Raw genomic sequence first — 12741 nt, forward strand, 5'->3', positions numbered from 1 at the left:
CCTATAATTGTCTGAATACAAAGAAAATCAAAAAATATAAGATAATTAATAAGATTTTAGCATTCTAAATCTACATTGCCAAAAAACTACTATATAATATTGAGATCATTCTCTATGATAGTAATGTTAATTTAGTAAAATAGATTTTAGTCTCCAAAAGAAGTCAGTAAATATGTATTAAGATTAAACAAGTAAAGGTAAGAATCCATTATCCACTTAGCAATCTATATACTGTCCCAAATTATATATATCCCTATTAAATGGGAATATCAGGAATTTGTCAACAATCATGATAAAAATGTATTATTAAACACCCAATACAAGCAGATATTGCTTTAAAAATATGATCCTTCAATAAAAGGAGACATATAACTGATGAAGTGAGAATTTTTCAAGATGAGTATAGGATAGTTCGTTAAGCCAGAAGGAAGAAAGTACTTAAAAATTATGGACTAATAACTTTATAATGGAAATAACTTGGAGACACCACCTTAACCAATGATCCACATGAACATCACCAATACTGGGACAAATTAATATTTTATCTGTGTATTAATGGAGGGACACATTTTTTTCTGCCAAAAAATTTTAATCTGAACTAAAACATGGACAATCAATGGAAAACTGCAATTGAGAAACATTATACAAACCAAGAGCTCATACTCTTCAAAAATATCAGTGTCAAGGAAATAAAGGCTAACTATTTAAGATTAGAGGAAATGAGTAGGATATGTGATATTGAATTTGAAACTTAGACTACATGAGCAGAAAATGCTATATTATTTTCTTTTCAACAGATACCTTTTTATTTTCCTGAAGTGAATGTGTTTATTTATTATTGGGTACAATGACTAATTTGATTTTTTACCTAATGATATACATACACTGAAGGATTTACTAGTTAGGTAAACTCAGGTAATTAAACTTGATAAGCCTTGTTTCCTCATCTGTAAAACAGACACTAAAATTCTCTCGTGCGGTTGGTGAGGCCCAGTTGGGAGAATAGATATAAGGCCCTTCAGTGCAGCATTTAGCACAAAGTCATCATTGTGATCAGCATCTCTTATTTGTACTACTTTTGTGATCTGATATTTAGAAAACCTACAACAGCATTGGTCAGAGGAGAGAAAATGCTGTATTTAGAATAGTGAATCATGTAAATGTTACATCTGCTGATTTTGGTAATTATACTGAGAATAGATTCATGAATATTCATGTTATTAAAAAAATCAAAAGAGTTTAGGAATAAATTATCAACATGTGAATATGGTTTCAATTTAGTCTTATGTGGTCTATAGAAAACTGATACTACATTCATACAGAGAAAGTAAATGTTAAGGCAAACATAAATAAAATTGGTAAAGTGTATATATACTAGTATTGTTTATAATCCCTGATACTTATCTGAAAATTTGAATTACTTCACAATAAAAAAAGTAAGAAAACAAAAAGGTAAAGAAACATTGCAGAAAAAACTCAGCGATATAGGGACAAGCACACAAGCTTCCTCCGAATTCACTTCAGATAAATAACTCCAGTTTTCATTGTTATCCAGCTCTGACCTTTCCATCACACTTCAGTCCTTTATAGACTGTCATTAGGAATGGAAGGCAACCAATCATGGATCACAGAATTCATCCTGATGGGATTCCAGCTCAGTGAAGACATGGAGTTGTTCCTCTTCGTTATCTTCTTCCTATTATATACTTTCAAGCTGCTGGCAAATGGCGTGATCTTGGGACTCATTTGCCTAGACCCCAGACTGCACTCCCCCATGTACTTCCTTTCTCATCTGGCCATAATTGACATATCCTATGCTTCCAGCAATTTGCCCAATTTGCTGGCAAACCTAGTGAAACACAAAAAAACTATCTCATTTGTCTCATGCACTATGCAGATGATTTTTAATTTGAGCTTTGCTTCCATAGAGTGCCTGATTTTGTTGGTGATGTCCTATGACAGGTATGTGGCAATCAGCCTTCTCCTCCAGTACACTGTCATCATGACCTGGAGAATGTGCACGTTCCTCGCCATCACTTCCTGGGCATGTGGATTTTCACTGGCCCTAGTACAAGTAAGTCTCTTTCTAAGGTTGCCCTTCTGTGGGCCCCAGAATGTGAACCGCTTCTTCTGTGAAACCCGATCTGTCCTCAAAGTGACCTGTGGTGAAATCTGGATCAATGAAATGTTCCTCTTTGCTGATGGTGTGTTTATCTTAGTTGGACCATTTTCCCTGATGCTGGTTTCCTATGTGAGCATCCTCTGGGCCATCCTGAAGATCCAGTCAAAGGAGGGCCACAAGAAAGCCTTTTCCACCTGCTCCTCCCACCTCTGTGTGGTTGGGTTCTACTTTGGCATAGCCATGATGGTTTACTTGGTCCCTGACAATAGTCAACGAGAGGAGCAGCAGAAAATCCTTTTCCTGTCTTACACTCTCTTCAACCCATTGCTGAACCCCCTTGTCTACAGTCTAAGGAATGCTCAAGTTAAGGCTGCCTTCCACAGAGTATTGCAGAAAAAGAGGACAATGTGAAGGAGGATACAATTTTGGTTCAGTGAATTTTTCCCCTTAGGAGATGTGATTGCTGGTGTAAAAAACTCTAGAAAATTCCCCAAGAAGATGCATGATTTAATGATGAGCATGACTCAAGAGTAACATCAGCAAGATGGCAGAAGAGGAATCCCTAAACCATTGTTCCTCAGTGAAGACAACAATATAAAGGCCAAATTTCCTTTGTGAAAACACCAGAAGTCAGATAATAGCTTGCATCGCCCCAGACAAGCACAAAGCCAAGAAGAGATACAGTAAGTGTTTAGGCAGATTTATGACATTTTACCTCCTGTAACTACTTTCCCTCCCTGGCACAGTGTGTCAGGATCAGGAGAAAATTCCCAACTCCCAGCTCTCCCTCAAGAGGGAAAGTGAAGAAATGACCATGTATACTACTTTGTAGCTTTTCAAGGAGTGGCTGAGGGTTTGTTAGTTGTCTTGCCTGACTCAGAGCACTGATGGCAATGCCAGTTTGGACTCCTTGTTGGGGCCACTGAGAAAAATGTCAAGCACACCTACTTTTTACGGCTATAAAGAGATCATAGCATTTCAGACAAACACCAGGCAAGTCTTTAAAGGCTTCAGGAAAAAATTGGGCAAACATCTTTAACTGAGAAAATACATGAACCAACTCAGAGAAGCTGCATCCCTAGAGAAGGTTGGAGAGGTTCCCAGAATCTCTAGGAGGGATAATTGCTGAAGATCTTCCCCTTCTCGAAGTCAGTCGGTAAAGACTAGGAGAAGTAGCTGTTTTTCCAAAAGCCCACAACTCAGCTAAAGTTCACAAGGTATACAATGAAACAGGGAAAACATGGACCAATTAAAGAACAAAATAAATCTCAAGAAACCACCCCTAAGGAAATGTAGATTTATGAATTACCTGGCAAAGAATCCAGTATAATCATTTTAACATTGTTCAGTAATCTAAAAAACATGAATAGGCAACTAAACAAAATGAGGAAAATGATACATGAACAAAATGAAAATATCACAAAGAGATAAAAACTATAAATATAAAAAGAATGAAATAGAAATTCTAGAACTGAATTGAAAAATTGGTTAGATGTTCTCAGGAGCAGAAATTAGGAACTAGCTAGAGACAGATGAAAACAAAACATAAGATACCAAAAATTGGATGCTGCAAAAGCAGTACTAAGAAGTTAGTTTATAGCAGCATACTCATGAATTTAAAAAGAGAAAAGATTGTAAATCAACACCCTCACTTTACATCTGAACTAGAAATAGAAGAAAAACCAACCCCAAGAAGGCAGAAGGAAAAAAATAATGAATATTAGAACATATATAAGTAAAGTGGAGAATAGAAAAACAGCCAATTGGTAGAAAAAAATCAATGAAACAAAGAATTGGTTTCCTGAGAAACTCAAAATATTGGCAAACCCTTAGCTAGAATGACAGAAAAAGAGATATATTTAGGATATTCACATTCATAGAAACATGAAGTACAGGAGACTAGGAGGCAAGAATGGGGAGTTATTATTTAAGTGGTACAGAGTTTCAGTTTAGGGTGAAAACGTTCTGGAGATGGATATTGATGATGGTTGCACACAGTGTTAATGACAATGTCACTGAAGTGTACATTTAAAAATTGTTAGGGGGCAGGTTCAAGATGGTGGAGTAGTAAGACCCTGAGCTCATCTCCCATGAACACACCAAAACTACAACTACATATAGAAGAGCTCTCTTTGAGAACACACTGAAGTAGAAGAATAACATTTTTACAACCAAAGATATAAAGAAAAAGCTACACCAAACATGTAGGAGGGAAAGAGAAGCAATCTAGTTGGGACCCACACAGCCAGTGGGCATCCTGGAAGAGGAGGAGGATATCACAAGCTAGGGATTCTCCCCAAGGAGCAAAGAGTTCAAGCACCATGTTGGGTACCCCAGCCCTGGGGTCCAGCACTAGCAAGAAAATCTTCCTTTGCTGGTTTTGAAAGCCAGTGAGGCTTATGACTGGGAGAACCTGAGGGCCGTAGGAAATCTAGACTTCCCTGTGAAAGGGTGCTTACTTGCTTCCTCCCAGTTTCAGTGCAGGAGCAGCAAAATGAAAAGTGCCTGGTGCTTTGGCCAGCCTGCCAAGACCACCCCAGTGTGCCCCCACCTCAGCCCACATGGGTGGCAGCTCCAGCCCTTCTGGCTCTGGCCACATCTCCCACTGAGGCAGTGGTCACCAGTGCCCGCCCCCCAACCCAGGAGAAGAAGCAACTCTCATCAGACACTGGCTCCAGCCATTCCATCTCTGGTCTGACCCCAGCCAAGGTAGTGGCCATCAGCACACCCTGGTAGCTCTCATCAGGTAATGGCTCCAATCCCTCTGGCTCCAGCCCCACCCCCACCAAAATCGTAATCCCAGTGTGATCCAGGAGAAGCCCCAGCCCACAATGAGCCCTGGGTCTAGTCCCCTGGATCCAGCCCACTCCTCACTGAGGCAGTGGCTCCCAGTGTGCCCCAAAAGGAGCCTCAGCCTGCATCAGACTCTAGCTCTAGCCCCACCCATCCCTTGCTCCAGTTCTAACGCCTGCAAGAAGATTAACCCATCATGCCCTGAGAAAAGCCTCAGCCCATACTTGTGTCACATCCAGTTCTTGCACAAAGGCACTGGGCACATGTAGACTGCATAAGGAGGCTCCCACACAAGACATGCCTTCAAGACTGGGATAGGAAACTGTTTTGCCTAATTTCAGAGACAAAGTCGAACAAAAAGAGAAGACAAAGGAATATGTTCCAAATAAAAGAACAAGATAAAAACTCAAAACCCTAATGAAATGGAGATAAGTAATTAACCTGAGAAAGAGTTCAAACAATGGTTATAAAAATGCTCATTGATCTCAGGAATAGAATAGGGAAACTCAGTGAGAACATCAAAAAAGAATTAGATAATATAAAAAATACAAATCAGAGCTGAAGAACAAAATGCCTGAAATGAAAAATACACTAGAAGGAGTCATCAGCACATTAGGTGATATGGAAGAATGCATAAGTGATCTGGAAGACAGAAGAGTCTTTGGGAAATCACTCAATCAAAACAGCAAAAAGAAAAAAGAATTAATGAGGTTAGTTTAAGGGACCTCTGAAACAACAATAAGTGTACTAACATTTACATTATAGAGGTCCCAGAAGGAGAAGAGAGAGAGGGGCAAAAAATGTACCTGATGAAATAATGGCTGAAAACTTTCCTAACCTAAAGGAAACAGACATCCAGGTCCAGGTAACACAGAGAGTCCCAAGCAAGATGAACCCAAAGAGATCCACACCAAGACATATCAAAATTAAAATAGCAAAATTTAAAGAATTTCAAAGGCAATAAGAGAAAAACAAAGTCACATACAAAGGAAACTCCATAAGACTATCAGTTGATTTTTCAGCAGTAACTTTGCAGGCCAGAAGGGAGTGGCATGACATATTTAAAGTGCTGAAAGGAAAAACCTATGACCAAGGATATGCTACCCAGCAAGGTTATCATTCAGAATTGAAGAAAAGAGAATTTTCTAGACAAGCAAAAACTAAGAGTTCATCACCACTAAACCAACCTTACGAGAAATGTTAAATAACCTTCAAGTGAAAAACAAAAGGCCGTAACAAGAAATAAGAAAATATATGAAAGAAAAATCTCACTGGTAGTGGTAAATATACAGTAAAGATAGTGGATCGGACCTCCCTGGCAGTCCAGTGGTTAAGACTCTGTGCTTCCAATGCAGGGGCAACAGTTTGATCCCTGGTTAAGGAACAAAGATCCCACATGCTGCTCGGTGCAGCCAAAAAAATTTTTAAATTAAAAAAAAAAACTTAAAAAGAAAGGCAATGGCTCAACCACTTAAGGTAGTATAAAAGTTGAAAGACAAGTTATAAAATCAAATATAACTAAAATAATCAGTTAAGGGATACAAATAAAGATGTAAAATATGATACTAAAACATAAAACTTGTGGGAAAGGGAGTAAAAAATGTAGAGCTTTTAAAATATGTTTGAACTTAAACAGCTATCAGTATAAAACAAATTATATATATATATATAAAAACCCCATGGTAAGCACAAACCAAAAACCTACAATAGATACACACAAAAAACCAAATAGAACGGAACCCAAACATAGCACTAAGAAAATCATCAAACCACAAGTGAAGAGACTAGAAGAAGTGAGAAGACCTACAAAAACAACCAGAAGATGAGTAATAAAATGGCAATAGTTATATACTTATCAATATTCACTTTAAGTGTAAATGGACTAAATGCTCCAGTCAAAAGATATAGGGTGACTGAATGGATTAAAAAAAAAAAAAAAAACCACCACCACCAACAAAAAAACGCCAATCTATATGCTACCTACAAGAGACCCACGACAGAACTGTACACACACAGGGACTGAAAATGAAGAGATATTACATGCAAATGGAAATGAAAAGAAAGCTGGGGTAGCAATACTCATATCAGACAAAATAAACTTTTTAAAAAGTCTATAACAAAAGACAAGGGCATTACATAATGATAAAGGAGATGATCAAAGAAGATGATAAAACATTTGTAAACATATATACAACTAACATAGAAACACCTAACTTTAAAAGCAAATATTAACAGACATAAAGGGAGAAATTGACAGTAATACAATAATAGCAGGGACTTTAATACCCCATTTACATCAATAGATAAGTCATCCAGAAAGAAATCAATAGAGAAACAAACAGTGGCCTTAAATGGCATCTTAGACAAGATGAACTTAATAGATATCTACAGGACACTCTATCAAAAAACAGCAGAGTACACATTCTTCTCAAGTGCACATGGAACATTCTCCAGGAGATGATCACATGCTAGGCTACAGAACAAGTCTCACTAAATTTAAGAAGACAGAAATAATATCAAGCATGTTTTCTGACCACACATTATTAAACTAGAAATCAATTACAAGAAGAACACTGGAAAAAATACAAACACAAGGAGACTAAACAACATGCTACTAAAAAACCAAAAGGTCGATGAAGAAATCAAAGAGGAAATAAAAAGAATACCTTGAAATGAAAGAAAATAGAAACACAACTTTTCAAAATCTATGGAACATAGCAAAAGCAGTTAAAGAAGGAATACAGGGCTGTGTCAAGAAACAAGAAAAATCTCATCTAACTTTACACCTAAAGGACTTAGAAAAAGAAAAAGAAACTGGACTTCCCTGGTGGTGTAGTGGTTAAGAATCTGCCTGCCAGCGCAGGGGACACGGATTCGAGCCCTGGTCCAGGAAGATCCCATATGCCATGGAGCAATGAAGCCCATGAGCCACAACTACTGAGCCTGCGCTCTAGAGCCTATGAGCCACAACTTCCGAGCCCACGTGCCACAACTACTGAAGCCTGCATGCCTAGAGCCCATGCTCTGCCACAAGAGAAGCCACCGCAATGAGAAGCCTGTGCACCACAACGAAGAGTAACCCCTGCTCGCCGCAACAAGAGAAAGCCCGTGTGCAGCAACGAAGACCCAACACAGCCAAAAATAACAATAAATAAATTTAAAAAAAGAATAATAAAGACCAAAGTTAGTAGAAGGAAGGAAATAATAAAGATCAGAGTGGAACTTAATGAAATAGAGACAAAAATAAATAAATAAATAAAAGAGATCAATGAAACTAAAATCTGTTTCTTTGAAAAGATAAACTTGATAAACTTTTAGCCAGACTCATCATGAAAAAAAGAAAGAGGGCTCTCGGACCTTCGAGGTGGCAGAGAAGTAAGACATGGAGATCACCTTCTTCAACACAGATACATCAGAAATACACCTACATGTGGAAAAATTCCTACAGAACATCTACTGAATGCTGGCAAAGACCTCAGACTTCCCAAAAGATGCCTGAGGGCAACCTACATGCAGACGTGGAGCCAAAACAAAAGCTGAACCCCAGGAGGTGTGCGAACAAAGAAGAGAAAGGGAAATTTCTCCATGCAGCCTCAGGAGCAGCAGATTAAATCCCCACAATCAACTTGATATACCCTGCATCTGTGGAATACCTGAATAGACAACGAAATATCCCAAAATTGAGGTGGTGGACTTTGGGAGCAACTGTAGACTTGGGGTCTGCTGTCTACGACTGATTTGTTTCTGATTTTTATGTTTATCTTAGTATAGTCTTTAGCGGTTGTTATCATTGGTGGATTTGTTGATTGGTTTGGTTGCTCTCTGTTTTTTAATTAAAAAAATTTCTTTATTTTAATAAAATTTATTTTCTTTCTTTTTTTTCTCACTTTCCTTCTGAGCTGTGTGGCTGACAGGGTCTTGGTGCTCTGGCCAAGTATCAGGCCTGAGCCTCTGAGGTGGGAGAGCTGAGTTAAGGACATTGGACCACCAGAGACCTCCTAGCCCCACATAATATCAGTTGGCAAGAGCTCTCCCAGACATCTCTGTCTCAATGCTAAGACCCAGCTCCACCCAATGGCCAGCAAGCTCCAGTGCTGGATGCCCCATGCCAAACAACTAGCAAGACAGGAACACAACCCCACCCATTAGCAGAGAGGCTGCCTAAAATCATATTAACTTCACAGACACCCCAAAACACACCACCGGATGCAGTTCTGCCCACCAGAAAGACAAGATCCAGCCCCACCCACCAGAACACAAGCACCAGTCCCCTCTACCAGGAAACCTACACAAGCCACTGAACCAACTTCATCCACTGGGGGCAGACAACAAAAACAATGGGAACTATGAACCTGCAGCCTGCAAAAAGGAGACCCCAACCACAGTAAGTTAAACAAAATGAGAAGACAGAGAAATATGCAGCAGATGAAGGAGCAAGGTAGAACCCACCAGACCTAACAAATGAAGAGGAAATAGGCAGCCTACCTGAAAAAGAATTCAGAGTAATGATAGTAAAGAGGATCCAAAATCTTGGAAATAGACTGGAGAAAATTCAAGAAACGTTTAACAAGGACCTGGAAGAACTAAAGAGCAAACAAACAATGATGAGCAACACAATAAATTAAATTAAAAATTCTCTAGAAGGGATCAATAGCAGAATAATTGAGGCAGAAGAACGGATAAGTGACCTGGAAGATAAAATAGTGGTAATAACTACTGCAGAGCAGAATAAAGAAACAAGAATGGAAAGAATTGAGGACAGTCTCAGAGACCTCTGGGACAACTTTAAACATGCCAACATTCGAATTATAGGGGTCCCAGTAGAAGAAGAGAAAAAGAAAGGGACTGAGAAAATATTTGAAGAGATTTTAGTTGAAAACTTCCCTAACATGGGAAAGAAAATAGTCAATCAAGTCCAGGAAGCACAGAGAGTCCCATACAGGATAAATCCAAGGAGAAACATGCCAAGACACATAGTAATCAAACTATCAGAAATTAAATACAAAGAAAAAATATTAAAAGCAGCAAGGGAAAAGCAACAAGTAACATACAAGGGAATCCCCATAAGGTTAACAGCTGATCTTTCAGCAGAAACTCTGCAAGTCAGAAGGGAGTGGCAGGACATATTTAAAGTGATGAAAGGGAAAAACCTACAATGAAGATTACTCTACCCAGCAAGGATCTCATTCAGATGCAAAGGAGAAATTAAAACCTTTACAGACAAGCAAAAGCTAAGAAAATTTAACACCACCAAACCAGCTTTACAACAAATGCTAAAGGAACTTCTCTAGGCAGGAAACACAAGAGAAGGAAAAGACCTAAAAAATAAAAACCCAAAACAATTAAGAAAATGGTAGTAGGAACATACATATCGATAATTACCTTAAATGTAAATGGATTAAATGCTCCAACCAAAAGACATAGACTGGCTGAATGGAAACAAAAACAAGACCCTTATATATGCCGTCTACAAGAGACCCACTTCAGACCTAGGGACACATACAGACTGAAAGTGAGGGGATGGAAAAAGATATTCCATGCAAATGGAAATCAAAAGAAAGCTGCAGTGGCAATTCTCATATCAGACAAAATAGACTTTAAAATAAAGACTATTACAAGAGACAAAGAAGGACACTACATAATGATCAAGGGATCCATCCACGAAGAAGATATAACAATTGTAAATATTTATGCACCCAACATAGGAGCACCTCAATACATAAGGGAAATGCTAACAGCCATAAAAGGGGAAATCGACAGTAATACAATCATAGTAGGGGACCTTAACACCCCACTTTCACCAAGGGACAGATCATCCAAAATGAAAATAAATAAGGAAACACAAGCTTTAAATGACACATCAAACAAGATGGACTTAATTGATGTTTATAGGACACTCCATCCAAAAACAACAGAATACACATTTTTCTCAAGTGCTCATGGAACATTTTCCAGGATAGATCATATTTTAGGTCACAAATAACCCTTGGTAAATTTGAGAAAATTGAAATCATATTAAGTATCTTTTCCGACCACAATGCAATGAGACTAGATATCAATTACAAGAAAAAAAATGTAAAAAATACAAACACATGGAGGCTAAGTGATACGCTACTAAATAACCAAGAGATTACTGAAGAAATCAAAGAGGAAGTAAAAAAAATACCTAGAAAAAAAGGACAATGAAAACACGATGACCCAAAACCTATAGGATACAGCAAAAGCAGTTCTAAGAGGGAAGTTTATAGCAATACAATCCTACCTCAAGAAACAAGAAAAATCTCAAATAAACAACCTAAACTTACACATAGAGCAATTAGAGAAAGAAGAACAAAAAGATCCCCAATGTTAATAGGAGGAAAGAAATCATAAAGATCATATCAGAAATAAATGAAAAAGAAATGAAGGAAATGATAGCAAAGATCAATAAAACTAAAAGCTGGTTCTTTGAGAAGATTAAAAAAATTGATAAACCATTAGCCAGACTCATCAGGCAAAAAAGGGAGAGGACTCAAATCAACAGAATTAGAAATGAAAAAGGAGAAGTAACAACTGACCCTGCAGAAATACAAAGGATCATGAAAGATTATTACATGCAACTCTATGCCAATAAAATGTACAACCTGGAAGAAATGGACAAATTCTTAGAAAAGCACAGCCTTCTGAGACTGAACCAGGAAGAAATGGAAAATATAAACAGACCAATCACAAGCCTTGAAATTGAAACTGTGATTAAAAATCTTCCAACAAACAAGTCCATGACCAGATGGCTTCACAGGTGAATTCTATCAAACATTTAGAGAAGAGCTAACACCTATCCTTCTCAAACTCTTCCAAAATATAGCAGAGGGAGGAACACTCCCAAACTCATTCTACTAGACCACCATCACACTGATACCTAAACCAGACAAATATGTCACAAAAAAAGAAATCTACAGGCCAATATCACTGATGAACGTAGATGCAACAGTCCTCAACAAAATACCAGCAAACAGAATCCAACAGCACATTAAAAGGATCATACACCACGATCAAGTGGGGTTTATCCCAGGAATGCAAGGATTCTTCAATATACACAAATCAGTGTGATACACCATATTAACAACTTGAAGGATAAAAACCATATGATCATCTCAATAGATGCAGAAAAAGCTTTGACAATATTCAACACCCATTTATGATAAAAACTCTCCAGAAAGTAGGCATAGAGGTAACCTACCTCAACATAATAAAGGCCATATATGAGAAACCCACAGCCAACATGGTTCTCAGTGGTGAAAAACTGAAACCATTTCCTCTAAGATCAGGAACAAGACAAGTTTGCCCACTCTCATCGCTATTATTCAACATAGTTTTGGAAGTTTTAGCCACAGCAATCAGAGAAGAAAAATAAATAAAAGGAATCCAAATCGGAAAAGAAGAAGTAAAGCTGTCACTGTTTGCAGATGACATGATACTATACATAGAGAATCCTAAAGATGCTACCAGAAAACTACTAGAGCTATTCTATGAATTTGGTAAAGTAGCAGGATACAAAATTAATGCACAGAAATCTCTGGCATTCCTATACACTAAAGATGAAAAATCTGGAAGAGAAATCAAGGAAACACTCCCATTTACCATTGCAACAAAAAGAATAAAATACCTAGGAATAAACCTACCTAAGGAGACAAAAGACCTGTGTGCAGAAAATTATAAGACACTGTTGAAAGAAATTAAAGATGATACAAACAGATGGAGAGATAGACCATGTTCTTGGGTTGGAAGAATCAACATTGTGAAAATGACTATACTACCCAAAGCAAGCTACAGATTCAAGGCAATCC

At 37.9% G+C, this 12741-nt stretch overlaps 1 protein-coding gene across 1 annotated transcript; it reads left to right on the top strand.

Moving 5' to 3' along the window:
- The first annotated feature begins 1603 nt into the window (after positions 1 to 1603).
- Positions 1604 to 2533, top strand: LOC133096526 (olfactory receptor 2A2-like). The gene has a single exon (XM_061198136.1). The coding sequence runs from the start codon at positions 1604 to 1606 to the stop codon at positions 2531 to 2533; it is 930 nt and encodes a 309-aa protein (XP_061054119.1).
- The last annotated feature ends 10208 nt before the right edge of the window (positions 2534 to 12741 follow it).

The sequence above is a fragment of the Eubalaena glacialis genome, chromosome 8, assembly GCF_028564815.1.
Source record: "Eubalaena glacialis isolate mEubGla1 chromosome 8, mEubGla1.1.hap2.+ XY, whole genome shotgun sequence".
In the NCBI taxonomy this organism is placed as follows: domain Eukaryota; kingdom Metazoa; phylum Chordata; class Mammalia; order Artiodactyla; family Balaenidae; genus Eubalaena; species Eubalaena glacialis.

Bases quoted from the DNA above. Each gene is read 5' to 3' on its own strand.
- LOC133096526 (XM_061198136.1), top strand. From the start codon at position 1,604: ATGGAAGGCAACCAATCATGGATCACAGAATTCATCCTGATGGGATTC.